Source organism: Lacerta agilis, chromosome 15 (genome assembly GCF_009819535.1).
Source record: "Lacerta agilis isolate rLacAgi1 chromosome 15, rLacAgi1.pri, whole genome shotgun sequence".
Classification (NCBI taxonomy): domain Eukaryota; kingdom Metazoa; phylum Chordata; class Lepidosauria; order Squamata; family Lacertidae; genus Lacerta; species Lacerta agilis.
The window spans coordinates 37,914,565-37,930,277 of record NC_046326.1 but is presented as its reverse complement, the minus strand read 5'-3'; the positions used below and the strand labels follow the sequence as shown (position 1 = coordinate 37,930,277).

At 48.5% G+C, this 15,713-nt stretch overlaps 1 protein-coding gene across 2 annotated transcripts; it reads left to right on the top strand.

Annotated features, from left to right (window-relative positions):
- The first annotated feature begins 1,167 nt into the window (after positions 1-1,167).
- On the top strand, positions 1,168-12,289 carry MRM1 (mitochondrial rRNA methyltransferase 1). Of its 2 annotated transcripts, XM_033172380.1 has the most exons (6): positions 1,168-1,254; positions 2,615-3,420; positions 4,425-4,518; positions 7,293-7,413; positions 11,691-11,810; positions 12,230-12,289. In XM_033172380.1, the coding sequence occupies exons 2-6, from the start codon at positions 2,636-2,638 to the stop codon at positions 12,274-12,276; spliced, it is 1,167 nt and encodes a 388-aa protein (XP_033028271.1). In that variant the 5' UTR covers positions 1,168-1,254; positions 2,615-2,635; the 3' UTR covers positions 12,277-12,289. The 2 variants fall into 2 exon arrangements, with proteins under 2 accessions (XP_033028271.1, XP_033028272.1); XM_033172381.1 differs by lacking the exon at positions 12,230-12,289 and having other exon boundaries at positions 7,303-7,413; positions 11,691-11,809.
- Positions 12,290-15,713: the final 3,424 nt, after the last annotated feature.

The following is a 15,713-nucleotide window of genomic DNA, read 5'->3' as shown; positions in this document are numbered from 1 at the left end:
CAGAGGAGATTTCTAGCTGCCTGATGGGGCCACCAACTTAGATGACTTAGGCAACATTTGCAGAGGATGAACCTACACTCATGGAGCCTCCAGGTGTAGAGGTAGTCTACCTCTCAATGCCAGTTGCTGTGGGGCAAACAAGAGAAGAAGGAGGTTGCCTTCAGTCTCTGCTTGGAGTATCTGGCTGACCAGTGTCGGAAACAGGATGTTGGGCAAGACAGGCTTTTGATCCGATTTAGAAGGACTCTTCTTACATTTTGTCCACCTCTGTCTGAGGCTTTAATCCCAAAGGCACACAATAGGGAGTAAACCCTGCTGAGCACAATAGGACTTCCTGTTTGACTTGTTTAATTTCACAGAACCACTTCTTTCCCTTGAATTACTAGCCTTATTTAGAAGTTATAGAATTGTAGAGTTAGAAGGGATCACAAATATCATTTCACCCCACCCTTTCTTCAAAACACTCCAATGTGTTCTGCAAAGGTACTCTTTATGTTTTATTATTGGTTGGGCTGCCTCACGCTGCCAGTTGCCTTGGTGCAAATTTTCTGAACAGGTATTTCCCCAAGCCCAGACTCTTGGCTATATTTCTGCTGCTTGTTCAAATCTCCCTTTGGGTGGGCTTATTTGGAATCACCTGGATGGAACAGCTGGGATTCCAGCACTGCAATGGCAAAAATAAAGACTAAAGGAAGAATTCTCTGTGTGTTTTAAAAATCCCTCAAGCGTTGACAGTGATGCAGAAAACGCTCTAACTTATCAGTGTGTTCTTTAACTGTGAATTGTAAAATAAAAAAAACAAAGGGGAAAACTGTGTTTCTGATCTGTACTTCTTTTAAAGAAAAATACGAATTTAATGATGAACATGGAAGATGGATGAGGAATCGCAAGCCCTTCCTTCCGAGCCAGGGAGGAGCGTAGCTCAGGGCAGGGCAGAAAGCCCCTGGTTCAATCCCTGACATCTCGTAAGTAGGGATGGGAAAGACCCCTGTCTGAAACCCTAGCAAGCTGCTGCTGCTGCTGCTGCCAGTCAGTGTAGTGTAGGCAATTCTGACACACACCCGGCGGGCTTCCTTCTACACAAGCCAGGCATCTTTCTACGCTCCTCGACGCCCGGATGGGGAAACGCCGCTAAATGGCTTAGCCAGCAGGTGGCGCTGCGGGACAAGCACGACGCTCTCTCGCATTGGCCTCTATGGTTGGAGGCCACTTCCTCTTCAGGCGGAGAAGGCAGCGGCCCACGTGGGTGGCCAGGTAGGTTTGCGCGCTGCCAGGAGGGCATGCAATCCTGGACGGGTTTGCTGCAGTTTGGATAGAGAGCAGCTTGGGCAGGGAGGCTGGGCTGCAGATTTCTCTCTCTCTCTCTCTCTCCCCCCCGTTTTCAGCTGAGTTTGTTACTCAGACCACAGGGACTAGCAACTTGGAACTTTTCTGTTTGCAAAATCAGGGAGGGAAGGAGGAACAAACCCAAACCAAACCTTTCGAGCCTTCGACCCTGGGGTGGGGTGGGGGCAACTGGAAGGGCCCCGCGGTGCTAATCCTGCGTTATCTCTGCAAGGCTTTAGCTGCTGTTATCCAGGGTGCGGCGATGACCTTCAGACGTGGGTGGCTTTTAAAAGGATTACCATTTACTGTATTGTGCCACCACCTCCAAGGAGCTCAAGGTGGTGTGTGCATGGCCTTCTCTGCTCTTCTGCTCCCCTTTTTATCCTCATAACAACCTTGTGAGGTAGGTCAGGATGCGAGACAGTGAGGTCACCCAGTGGCTGACTGTGGATTGAAACCCTGGTCTTCTAGAGGCTAACACACTAACCATCACACCACACTGGTCAGCCAAAACAAGTTCTCATGGTTCTGAATTAAGGGCTGCTTTAATATAGGAAGATGCTGTGTATGGAGTCAGACCCATTGGCTTGTCTAATTCAGCATTGCCTACATTGACTCACTGTGGTGTTTCAGATGGTACCCAGAGATGCCATTGACTGAACCTGGGTCCTCCCACGTGGAAGCAGATGCTCTGCTTTACTAATACTTAGTGAGGCTCCTACCAATGCTTTCGGAATTATTCAGCCCCCATTGCAAATCAGGTTTATTATCAAAATTTGCAGTGAGCACATAAAACAAAAGCAATTGAAGTGGCTCAGCACAACGGATGCTTCAAGAGGTCCCCCCAAATTCAGCTGAAATTGCTTAGCAAACTAGGGGTGATTTATGAGTGATAAATAATAATTCCTGCATGAACTGCTGGGTTGGGGAGTCAATGCCAAGTGAAAAAGCCTAGAGCACATCAGATCAAAGTTGATTTGGGGATTTATTATTATAATGGTTATTTTATAATTATTATGCGTGCTCAGGTAGGGCTTACAAAGAACTAATTGCGCAGTTCTCAAATTAGCTAAAATACAGAACAAAACCAAGTCGTCAGGCCGTTAAAATATAAATGCCCATGATTCAAATATATGATAATGTAGAACACTGTTTAAAAGTGGAGACTCTGGGCAGGAGATAATTGGAAAATCATTTTGCAGAAGAGTTTCTGTTTCAGGATTTTCCAGAAAGACCACAAAATCCATGTCGATTTAGCATCTTGGTCCCCTCCCCCCCTTTTTTTAAGGTTGAGAGAAAGGCATATTGAATGTCAGAGATGGCACTTCTCCTGTCTTTTAAATCTGGCCTCTGGGACGCCGTGAGACTGCCCTGCGCCTTTGGAACCATCCGACACCTCTCCACTCGCAGAAAACCTCAGGCGGGGGAGCGTGAGCTTCCTGGTGGGGTGAGCGGCCGAGTGATTCCCGATCATGGGCTTGAAACAGCCAAGGACCAGAGTGAGGCCCAGTTACGTAAACCCTGGAAGGGTCGTGTCCTTCGGAACGAGTTCTGGCGGCAATTTCGCGCGCAGACCACGCCGCCTGACAGGGAGGAGCTCAAGAACTTGAGGAACGACGATTTCCCCGAGAGGAAGAGGAGCCCCACGCAGAAACCCCTCCCCGTCGAAAGGACCAAAGGCTCAGAGATCTTGTTTGGGGTTGCTCCCTGCTCCTTGGCTCTGGCCAGGTCCAGGAGGAACTTTATCCAACTCTTCCTCAAGGCTGGCAAGGGCACTCCATCGCCTGCGCTGGAAGAATTCTCCCGGCGCGCCAAGGACCGGGGGATTCCGGTGAAGCTGGTTCAAAGGAAGGTTCTAGATGCCCTCTGCAAAGGCGGTGTCCACCAGGGCGTGTGCCTAGAAGCCACGCCCCTCCGCCCCATTGGCTGGCAGGAGGCGCCGCCCCCTGAGGCAGAGGGAGGGGCCGCTTGCGTGGGGTCGCAGCTCCTTTGGCTGGCTTTGGAGGGGATACAGGACCCCATGAACCTGGGAGCCGTCCTGCGGTCTGCTCACTTCCTGGGCGTCGACAGGATTGTGATAAGTCAACGGAACAGGTAAAATAGCTCTAGGTGAATTATTTCGGGGATGGGCCTGTAGCTTAGGGGCAGAGCATTTGCTCTGAATGTGGGGAAGCAGATCCTTACCTGCCTATTTGATTCAGCACTGGCATGAGGACTAGAATCTTAATTTGTTTTTAGCTGACAACTAGAGCTCCGTGATAATAGGAGTATAGCATCTAGATCAAGGGAAGTAATAGTACCACTATATTCTGCTCTGGTCAGACCTCACCTGGAATACTGTGTCCAGTTCTGGGCACCACAGTTCAAGAAGGATACTGACAAGCTGGAACGTGTCCAGAGGAGGGCAACCAAAATGGTCAAAGGCCTGGAAATGATGCCTTATGAGGAACGGCTTAGGGAGCTGGGTATGTTTAGCCTGGAGAAGAGAAGGTTAAGGGGTGATCTGATAGCCATGTTCAAATATATAAAAGGATGTTATATAGAGGAGGGTGAAAGGTTGTTTTCTGCTGCTCCAGAGAAGCGGACACGGAGCAATGGATTTAAACTACCAGAAGGAAGATTCCACCTAAACATTAGGAAGAACTTCCTGACAGTAAGAGCTGTCCGACAGTGGAATTTGCTGCCAAGGAGTGTGGTGGAGTCTCCTTCTTTGGAGGTCTTTAAGCAGAGGCTTGACAGCCATCTGTCAGGAATGCTTTGATGGTGTTTCCTGCTTGGCAGGGGGTTGGACTGGATGGCCCTTGTGGTCTCTTCCAACTCTATGATTCTATGATAAAGCGTCTGCTTTGGGGGCAGAAGGTTTAGTCCCCGCCATCCTGCCTGCAGTTACTTAGGAGCAAGTGCCATTGACCTCGGTGGGGTTTACTTTGGAGCAATCCTGCGTCAGGCCAACTTGAGCACAGGCCGTGGGTTAGATGCAGTTTTTTCAATCTCTCCTGTCCTTTGGGGACGGGTGTTGCTAACAGAACCAGCTTGTGGAGATCTGCCGGGAAGCATTTAATAATTTTTGCCCCTAACCCAGGCTTCTCTCTTTGCAGCTGTCCCCTGACACCTGTGGTCAGCAAAGCCAGCTCAGGGGCCATGGAGGTTCTGGATGTATTTAGCACAGATGATCTTCAGAGCCTTCTTAAGGTAAACTCCCCCCACCCTACAAACTTTCCCCTCTCTTTCTTTTAAATTAATGGTTACAGGCAGCTTCCTGTACGTCCAAGGCATGCACAACTGCACTCATCGCCACAGGCCTGGATGTGGCACGAGGAGGGGCAGGGATAATGGGAATTGTAGTCCCAAAACATCTGGAGGGCCGAGGTGGCCTATGCCTGTGCTTGTCCGACACTCAGACCCCAGGGGTGACTCTCCTGTAGCCCTCCGGATGTTGCTGGACTCCAGCTCCCACAATCCCCAATCATTGGCGGTGCTGGGAGGGTTAATGGGAGCTGGTGTCCAATGATCTCCAGAGAGCTACAGCTTCCCTGACTTTGCTCTGATTCAGCAGCAGCGCTCCTCTTAAATCCACACGGTGAGATTGCTTGCAAGCAAAGCACCAGGGAAGGACGCTAGCTTGTCTGCTTTGCATGCCAAAGATGCTGGGTTCATTCCCCGGCGTCTCCACGTAGCGCTGGGGGAAAGCCCCAAACCCTGGAGAGCTGCTGCCAGTCAGAGTTGACAGCCCTGAGCTAGATGGACCAATGGCTTGGCTCGGCCCAAGGCAGCTTTCTTTGAACCCATTTTAAACCCCCTTTCGCCCAGAACCAAGGGGACTAGAATCTTTGTTTCTGAGCTAAGATCGTAGCTCAGCGGTTTGCATGCAGACGATCCCAGTTTTCAATTCCCGGCGTTTCCAGGTAGGTCTGAGCAAGGGGGGGTGGGTTGCTGCCGTTCAGAGCATACTGCCTTGACCTGGATAGACAAATGGCCTGACTCCGTAGCAGACAGCTGGTCTCTTATTCTGCTCTATTCCTTTTGCTGTGATGCATTCCAGCGTCTCCTCCGCCTTGCTTGGAATGGGCGCTGTTCCCCGTTCGGCCACCCAGTGGCAGCCTTGTACAAGCTTTTAAAAATAAAGTTGGGTTTCGCTAGGTGGCTAGCTTGAGGTCCACACGATGTGGGGTGGGCACATAAGATCGAAAGCTGGCTTTGCAAAGCTGGGAGAAGGATGGAATTTATCCGATGAGCACCTGCCAGGTGCAACTGGGCGCCGGGGGGGGGGGGGGGACACACATGACATAAGCCCAAGCCCCGTCTTCCCACCAGTTGGGCATTGAGTCGGCCAGGAGACGATTTAACGCTGGCTGGCCTTTCAGACAATGAAAGGCAAGTGGCCTAATTTTTCAGCCGCCTTTTCTCTGCCCCCTTTCCTGCGGATCTGGGGAGCCTCCCCCTCCGATCTCTGCCAGCCGCCGCCCCTCTCCCTGGAACGACCCAATAAAGAGGCCATTAAGAAGGTGTTGCAACTTAATTGAAACATCTGTGCGGACCGCTTCCCTCTACTATAAATGTGCAATTTATGAACATTTGGGCCATTGAGGCGCTCTTGTTTAATTGGGTCCACATTGGCCAGCTTCACCTTTGCCGCGGAGCGGGCATAAATCCCAGCGTCGTTACGGCCTGGAAATGGCAGGGTTTTTTTTTTTCCTTTTCAGAAAACGAGGCAGATTTTCTCCCCCCCCCCCCCAAATAGATTTTGTAGCTGGTTGTGTTGAAAGGGATGAGCTGGGAGCATGTATGCAGTAGCAACTTATTTTCCTGGATCAGAGCAAAGTCCTGTGTCCGGGAGGGGCAGAACTTGCTGCCCTCTGGATGCCATTGGATTCCACCTCCCATCAGCCCCGGCCAGCATGACCAGTGGTTAGAGATGATGGGAGTTGTAGTCCAGAAGCTCCCTGTGCTAAGCTGTTCCTCTGCCCCCTTCTCACAGTATCTTAGAGGCGATGCCTTTCCTAATTTCCTCCAAGGAGCTCAAGGAGGAGTACGTGGCTCTTCCTCTCCTTGCTTAGTCCCCACAGCAACCCTTTGAGGTTGGTTAGGCTGAGAAGCAGTGACTGGTCCACGCCTGTCTCTGCAAGCTTCACGGCTGAGTGAGGATTTGAAAATAATAATAATAATAATTTATTAATTATACCTCGCCCATCTGGCCGGGCCTCCCCAGCCGCTCTGGGCAGCTTCCAACAGAATATTAAAAACACAATAAAATATCAAACATTAAAAACGTCCCTAAACAGGGCTGCCTTCAGATGTCTTCTAAAAGTCAGATAGTTGTTTACTTCCTTGATATCTGGCGGGAGGGCGTTCCACAGGGCGGGCGCCACTACCGAAAAGGCCCTCTGCCTGGTAACCTGTAACCTCACTTCTCGCAGGGAGGGAACTGCCAGAAGGCCTTCCTTGGAGCTGGACCTCAGTGTCTGGGGTGAACGATGCGGGTGGAGATGCTCCTTCAGGTATACTGGGCCAAGACCGTTTAGGGCTTTAAAGGTCAGCACCAACACTTTGAATTGTGCTCGGAAACATACTGGGATTTGAACCCTGGCCCTTGCTCCACATTGGCGCTCAGTTTGATGGGTCCTCCGCTCCATCGGCTGGAGAGAGACTCCCAGCTATCAAGGGATACTTCGACTTCCTCTGGGTTTGAATTCCTGGCTGCGATGGAGGTTGGGCCCACCTCGCACCAGGGAATAGTTTGTTGGTTCCGTGCTGAGGTTTCATTTATTGTACTTAACCCGTAGTGCTTCCTGGGAACCCATGAAGTTCGAGTTTCTGATTTAAACAGTGAACAAACAGCAAACCAGCGCAGATGTACCTTTTCCTTCCATATCATGGAGTTAAGCTGTTGTGGGAATTTATACGAAGTAATCCTCAAGTTTGCCTTTTCCTCTTGCTCCTATCTCACCCCCCCTTTCTTCTGGAAGGCAAAATCAGAGCAAGGATGGGAAGTCCTTGGAACAGCTGCCCAAACCAAGGACCTGGATTCTGTGCCCACCATGAGTTGCTTAGATTTCCGCTGGAAGAGACCCACCATACTGCTGCTAGGTATGTAACATCGCGGCACTTCAGTTTTCGGGAAGCCCTGTACAATGGCACCTCGGAAGTCAAACGTAAACCATTCCGGAAGGACGTTCGACTTCCGAAACGTTCGATTTCCAAGGCACGTCTTCTGATTGCCTCTTGCAATCGGAAGAGCCAACCGGAAGCCGCTTGTCCGCGGTTTTTCGATGTTCGGCTTCTGAAAAACGTTCGCAAACCGGAACACTTACTTCCAGGTTTGCGGCGTTCGGGAGCCGATTTGTTCGGGAGACAAGCCGTTCGAGTACCAAGGTACCACTGTATTGGGAAGTTTTTAATGTTTGATTATGTTTTTATATGTGCTGGGGCAACCCAGCCAGATGAGCGGGGTATAAATAATAAAGTTGATGTTGTTGTTGTTGTTTTGGAGCGCCAAACTTTTGTGGAGAAGCTGGCTGTAGCTCAGGGACAGAACAGGTGCCAGGTTCAATCCCCCAGTAGGGTTGGGAATAATTCCAAGCTGAAAACCTTGGGGAAGTGCTGCCAGTCAGTGTAGACCTGGGGGTGGATGGGGAAGGGTTTGCCAACTTGGAATCTGAGGCCGCTAGTGTCTTATGGCTATTTCCCTGAGCAACAGCCCTGCAAGGTAGGCTAGGCCAAGAAATAAACCGGTTAGATATTCCACCCCCCACCCCCACCCCGTTCGCCGGGTAGCTGGGAGAGGATTTGAACTCGCCTGCCCCCCACATTTACCACGATACCACATTGCCTCCTGAGAAGCTTGGAGGTCTTGTGACACCCCTGACAAATGAAGGAAGACAGGTAGGAGACTACAAGGACTTGGGTCTGAGGTGCGCTCCAGTTTTTATTTTTTATTTGTTCGATTGATGTACCGCCCTTCATCGCAAGATCTCACAGCTGTCCGCAAGATAAAACACGAATTAAAAGCACAAATAAGTAGTTGAAACCAAAACAACATAGTGATAGCCCCCTCTTCCACAAACGCCATTTAAAAGGCTGTAGAATATTAGACCATGGGGTCACGAAGAGTCGGAAACGACTGAACAACAGAATATTAGACAGGCAAAGGCTTATTGTGGGATATCGTACCTTAGACAGCCCTCCCTAGACTCTCAATGTCCCTAGCCATTGGCCGGCCAGGCAGAGGATGCTGGGAGTTGTAGTTGCACAACCTCTGGAGTCTCACAGGCGGCTTTACCTGTGCCAAACCAAAGTATTGTGCACCCACTGTCTGCCATCCCATAGACTTTTGGAAAGCTGAAAGAGAACAGGGAAGACGTCTTCCCTGCTGCCCTTTTATCTTCAGCGCCTGGCTTTTAAGAGAGAGAGACTGCATTCGAACATGGAGGGTCCCTCCCAACCCCCAGGGAGGGCCGCTGGTTCCCCTGTGTTACAGGACAGAGACAGGGACTTTTTTCCTTCCACCGCCAAGGAGTCTCTCCTGAGTTATGCGCCGGGGGCTGTTTGCCCGCGGCTGGGAGCATGAGAGATGCTTTGGGTTATTCCGCTGCGGTGGGAAAGGCGGCGGTGCCCCAGTGGTCCCGTTTCCTTTCCTTGCCAGGCTCATCTTTAACCGAAACGCTGATTGAAGCCGGGGAGCTGACAGGACGCCGCGGCGTCGCTCCCGGGGCTCGGGTACTTTTTCGATTACAGAGAGGAAAGAGATACTGGCAAGTCAGGGGCGGGAATGATGAGCTGAGGGGAAATCCATCTCCACGACGGGCGGCGGGACGACGAGCCGGGGACTCTGGTGACAGTCGGGGGCTGTTACTTTGAAGGACGGCTCGGCTCGTCCCTGCGAGGGAACGGAATCTCTTTCGCTGGGGCTCCCGAGAGCGGGCCGGCCTCTTCTCGCCGGCGATGATTTCCACTCTCTGCTGAGCGCTTGGCAGAAGAGAAAATTGGACAGGACAAGGGAGCCTGGGAGATTTGGGGGAGAGGAAGGCGCTTGCGGTTTGCAGAAGCGCGAGGAGAAAGATAGGAGAATCTGAAAATTTGCGGCAGCTGGATGGGGACAGAGGAGGCCCATCTGTCTGTCATCCGCCCTGAGATCTTGTGATGAAGGGCAGTAGAGAAAACTAATGAGTAATAATAATCTAGTCTCGCATACTGATCTCACAGAGGCAAACTAGAAGCCTACTGTCCCTACTTGACTGTTTTTCAGAGACATACTGCCTCTGTGACAGTGCATAGCCATTGTGGATAGTAGCCATCGATAACCCTTTCCTCCATGAATTTGTCCCATCCTCTCTTAAAGCCCTCCAAGTTGGTGGCCATCCCTGCTTCTTGTGGGAGGGAGTTCGGTAGTTTAACGGTGTGGAGAAGTCCCTAATGTCTGTCCTGAGTAATTGTATACACCTTTATCACGGAGGTAGTGTTGCTATCTCATGCTCTGGGACATTGGCATGGATCATGGCCCCCCAAACATGTTTTAAAAAAGCACCTCAAGTGTTTCTGGGTGGGTGGTCAATTCGAGGGAGATTAAATTGGGCAGGGGAATGATCTTGTGTAGGATATTGTTGCGGGGGGGGGGAGAATAAATTAATTTAAGATGGATGTTAATAGAGAGGATTTGAGGGAATGTAACGAATAAGTGCAATTGACCTGATCTGGAGAGCAGGATCTGTTGGGGAATTAATTAGGGGACAAATGAATTGGAAGAAAAAATGATCTGGGGCGGCTGTGGCAGGGGAGGAACAGGACAAATTAATTGTAAAAAATATTTGAGAGAATTGCAAATCGGATGCCTTGCCTTCTGTGGTGGTCGAAGTTTGGATCTACCCATATGAATTCTTTGCCAAGTTGTGTTCTTTGGATCCAGGCCCCAGAAGCTGTACCCGGTTAACAGTTACTCACTGCACATCCATTGAAGTGAATGGTCCATTCATTTCAATGGGCCTGTTCTGAGTATGAGTTATGTTGAACTGCAATCCTAGATCTTTTTAAAGGATCTGGCAGCACTTGGCCAAACTCCATTGGCCGTTTGTCTCGGGACAAGCGCCAAGAGAAGCAGTTTCTCATCAGCTGTTTTCCAATTACCAGAGAGCCTGATCTTAATTATCGCCAACAGCTTCCTGAAACAAATTCAGCCTAATCCCAAGTTTATTTACCTGGGTGTTTCTGCCCTGCCTTTCAGCCCCAAGGGCTTAGCAGTCTTTCTAACAAGAACACACAAGCCCTGTCTGATAAAATCCATAATCTAAAATACAAACACGCCCTACTTTAAAAAGAGCCATGGGGAGTTGGAAAAAGGCAACTGAACTAAACTCATTGCCTGTTAATCAGACATGTTGAGATCAGGTTCAGGGGATGAAGATGGTGATGTTAGGGGAAGAGGACCTATGGGGGAAACGTGATGCATTTTGTCTGGAGAACACAGAATCGTAGAGTTGGAAGGAACCCCAGGGGTCATCTAGTCCAACCCCCTGGAATGCAGGAATCACAGCTTGCACGATAGCCCCTTTTTTAAATATCAGAAGGGGTGTGGCATAGAACAAACATTTATTTATTTATTCAGTTTACATACAGTTGTACCTCAGGTTACGTCCGCTTTGGCTTACGTATTTTTGGGTTACGTACTCCGGTAACCCGGAAGTGTTTCTCGGCGCGTGGACGCTTCCACGGAAGCACAGAAGCGCGATATTGCGCTTTGCACATGCGCAAAATGGACGTTCAGATTGCGTACTTTTCAGGGTGCAAACGGCACCTCGGAACGGATCGGGTATGTAACCCGAGGTACCTCTCTACTGCCCTTCATCGGTGCCTCCCTCTCTTATTTCAGTATCTTTTTGGTTCTGATTTGCTTTCAGATATTAAAAAAAAGAAAAGGCACAAATGCTAAACGACAACATATCATCGCACTAATGAAATAAAAGCAGCTTTAACGCCAGCTTTTTTCAGCCCATAGGCACATTTGGATTTTTGAGTGAGTGTTTTGGGCTCCCTCCTTGTCTGGTCCATTCCCCCCCCCCTCCTGCGAGTCAGCCCCCACCTTGAAAGAGAGAATCTTACACACACACACACACACAGCTTTTCCCAAGAGATCTGTGTAAAAGTCGGAGCCTTGAAATGGCCATAGAGCCAAAAGAGGAAGTGGGAAAGAGCGCCACTCTTCCTACTTCTTTCTCCAGCTCTATGTTTTCTTAAAGGGACAGAAACGACGTTATTTATGTCTAAGGGTGTGGTTTTTGTATGTGTCCCTCAGAGGCTTCACGAGCACTTAGGGCAAGACCATGAAATTAAAATCCTAGCGTTTTATTGCTTTGTGTTTTGCCCGTGTGCAGGAAATGAAGGTTATGGCCTTTCTCCAGAGACTAGAAGCTTGTGCCAAAGGATGTTGACCATTTCCCCAGGGCGAGAGCTGCCGCCTGGGATCGAATCCTTAAATGTGTCTGTTGCAGCTGGTAAGAGATTCCACCCTTGAGCTCATCTCTCCTTGAAGCTTCTTCCCTCCTGAACACGCAAGTAAAATCTTGGCGACTGTTAAAGGTAAAGGGACCCCTGACCATCAGGTCCAGTCGTGTCCGACTCTGGGGTTGCGGCGCTCATCTCGCTTTATAGGCCAAGGGAGCCGGCGTTTGTCCGCAGACAGCTTCCGGGTCATGTGGCCAGCATGACAAAGCCGCTTCTGGCGAACCAGAGCAGCGCACGGAAACGCCGTTTACCTTCCCGCTGGAGTGGTCCCTATTTATCTACTTGCACTTTGATGTGCTTTCGAACTGCTAGGTTGGCAGGCGAACTGCTAGGTTGGCAGGTGGCGACTGTTAAAACTCTTCTAACACTTTTTTTTTTGTTATTTTCTTTTGATAAAATTCTTCCGCAGGAATCCTCTTGCACTCGATCTGCAGCCAAAGAGAGAGAGACCTGTGATGCTTCTATAAGAGGAACAAAACAAAACCACTGCGCCTTTGAGGAACTCACCCAGAAGTTCTGGGATTAGGGGAAGCTCCATCCGGGAATATTCTGGGCCCGAAAGAAAGGATTGGAGCACAGTCCTCACTTCTACTCCCCTCCACCAAACAGGGTTGGTGGGGCAGCAGGGCCACAAGGCATCCACAGCTGTTACGGGACAGAAGGTGTGTGTGTATGTGTGTGTGTGTGTGAGAGAGAGTGTATGTTGTCTTTCAGCAGGCCAGGAGGAAAAAAGCATCAGCTTCTCCAGGCCGATTGCCAACAATCATAAATCGCCCGGCACTCTCCTACTGCGTAACTTCTGCTGGCTGCTTCCTTTTGCAGAGTAGATGCGCAACGAGATGTTTGAAGTGAAAAAGTTATGTCTGAAATAAGGCTTCTTGAGACAAATGCTCTAATCTAAAGCATTTTATTGTACAAACAAGTATAAGCAGTCCCAGCCTGGAGAGCACTACATTTTGCTTCCTCCAGCCTACAGAAACACAAAGGCAAAAAAATATATGTATATACACAAAGGAACACCCATACGTGGGTGGAGCATCCATTGTCAGAACATACTTCCTGTGGACTATTAACTCTGTGTTAACTAGAAACCACTACAGTGTGTGTGAAAGAGAGAGAGAGAGAAAGAAAGAAAGAGAGAGAGAGAGAGAATGTGCTCTGCAAGACTTTTAGTCCTGATGATGATGCATGATGACAGGGAGTAAACCCAGCCCCCTAAAACTCTAGTGCATCTCAGTGCGTAGAGTCCAGGCATGTCCGAAGCGTCGCGCAGCGTAAATTAATAATGCAGAGTTTTTCAGTGAAATAATAAAAGCTTTGCTGAATTAAAGTAAACCTCATAAACAACATGGTTCCAAACAGTTTGACTGAGATTACATATTGACTCTGCTCACAACTGAGACAGACTGACTCTGAAATCTTACTGAGAACTTACTGACACAGAGAGAAAATGGTCGCTACTTTTAAGGAGAATGAGTCACATGTTAGCAGTTAGGCCTGGATAACTTTAGTAGGCCCGAACGATTGTGCAGTCCCGGCACTCCCCAGCCTGTTTTTCTGTGTCTTTGTCACATGACACAAAGTCCGTTTCGGGGGCCTAATCCGGCCCGCTGGTTGGTTTAATCCGGCTCCTGCAGCAGTATATTTCCTGGGGTAAAATTCTACAAAAAAGCACAACTTCAACCCTAAAAACAGGTCAACAACTTTGGTCGGCCCATCACTTCATCAAATCTGGCCCTATTTGAAAAAAAGTTTGGACACCACTGGACCAAGCATCACACACACACCTCATGTATCTCAGTGGGTAGGCCAGTTGTCTCTAAAACCCCATGCGTTACAATGGCTGCCCAAACCTCCGGTGTATTTTGATCTGTTTGTGTGTTGGCCAGTGGGAGGTGAGCTCAAGCTGGGCAGAGGAACGACCCCGTCTCATCCAGCCTGCCTCTCTTAGCCTGGCGAAGGTGGTTTTGGGTTCCTCTCCTCTGTAATCTCAAAGGTGGAGGGGTTCTGGGGTTGAGCAAGGGGTTAAGAGCTGCATTGAGCGCAGTGCAAAATCCCAAAAACGCTTTACAGATATAGGAAGATTCCCTACGGAGTCTGGCTGGTGGTCCACCTGGGCCAGCTTTTCCTTCCCTATGCAATCGGAAATATTAGATCCTGTACTTGGTATCGAGGATCCATTTCAGTCATGCGTACCTTGGCCTGCAGCAAACTATTAAAAGAACGCAAGCGAAATGTTTCATTGGCTTTGCTTTCCCTGTTCTGCAGAAGTCTGTTTTTAAAAAAATAAAAAATAAAAATAAAATGTAATAATACAGCATTATAAAAACCTGGGAATTGGTGTGAAATTTCAGATTCTTAGGAAGGAGGAAGAATACTCTTCCCACTAGGTGGTGGTAAAGATACAGATTGCGGTTTGCTTCACTATGGACAGAAAACAGTTTTATAGCAAGATATCATTTCATCCTTTCTTGTTTGCTGGAAGGAGATGAGAATAAAAGCCATTTCTTTATCCTTGATACCAAGATCTGATTCTCCGTATTTTTGTGTGTGTGTGTGTGCGTATTTTGTATCTCTTTGCATGAGAAATCCATTTTTTTTAATAAAAAAAGGGAATGCCATTTTGAGGGCAACGATTTTATATTATTAATGATTATTTGAGAGATTTCTAAACTGCTTTTCAAGAATACCCCCCCCCCAAAAAAAAGTGGTGTAGGAAATAAATATGAAAGTATAGCAAACTCTGAAACTTTTTTTTTTTAAACCACCTATTCTGTGGTAAAAAAATAACGACAGATGACGCCAGCAAAATACCTCAGTGTACAAGACTGGCTTGTACCCAAGTTAAGCCATGCTCGGAGCAGACCAATTGAAATCACTGGACTTAAGTTAGGCCCTATATTGCGCTATACTTTGAAAGTGGGATTGTACTACTTTAAACAATCCCGGCTCTCCGCAAAGAATCCTGGGAACTGTAGTTTGTTAAGGGTGCTGAGAGTGGCTTAGGACACCTCAATTCCCCTCGGAGCTGCAATCTCCTAGAGTGGTTTAACAACCAGTCCCTCTTCCCAGGGAATTGCTGGAACTGTAGCTCTCTGAGGGAAATATGTGTGTGGGGTCTCTTAACAAGGTCCTGAGCCCCAGTTAAAATTTCTAGTTATAGGTGGGTAGCCGTGTTGGTCTGCCATAGTCGAAACAAAATAGAAAATTCTTTCCAGTAGCACCTTAGAGACCAACTGAGTTTGTTCTTGGTATGAGCTTTCGTGTGCATGCACACGAAAGCTCATACCAAGAACAAACTCAGTTGGTCTCTAAGGTGCTACTGGAAAGAATTTTCTATTTTGTTAAAATTTCTAGTTTGCTGTGTCATAAGAACAGGAGGGGAGCCCTGCTGGGTCAGCCCAAACTATTCAGAACAATGAGGACTGGAATCTTACTTTATTTTTAAGGGCAGGGCTTCCACTGAGTGATAGAAAACTTGTTTTCTACGCAGAAAGCCCCAGGTTCAGATTTCCAACTAGGCCGGGGAATGTGTCTTGCCTGAAACCTTGGCAAGCTGCTGCCAGTCCGTGTTGAGCATAAGCTAGATGGACTGACGGTATGGCCGAGTACAAGTTTGCATCCCGAACTCCTATGTTTCTAAATGCAATCATTGCCTCCTCCTGCTCCTCCATTTAATTTCCTGAGTATTTTGAAATGTCAAAAATGTCATTTTTATAATCTTCCTTTTGCCTTCAGCCTGAATATAATTGTCCTTGTGATATAACTGTAGGAAAGCACACCCCAGTATTATTATTATTTTTTATGAAAAAGAAAAACACCCTCCCAGCTCCATATCATAAAGGAGAATTTTAATTGTCACTTTTTGCACACATCAGCACGATCGGAAACAA

What these genes read in the sequence shown, in the direction of transcription:
- MRM1 (XM_033172380.1), top strand. Translation starts at nt 2,636, where the DNA reads ATGTCAGAGATGGCACTTCTCCTGTCTTTTAAATCTGGCCTCTGGGAC. An exon ending in ATCTTCAGAGCCTTCTTAAG is followed by an intron (nt 4,519 to 7,292) that starts GTAAACTCCCCC and finishes TTCTTCTGGAAG; the next exon opens with GCAAAATCAGAGCAAGGATG. An exon ending in ACCCACCATACTGCTGCTAG is followed by an intron (nt 7,414 to 11,690) that starts GTATGTAACATC and finishes GCCCGTGTGCAG; the next exon opens with GAAATGAAGGTTATGGCCTT.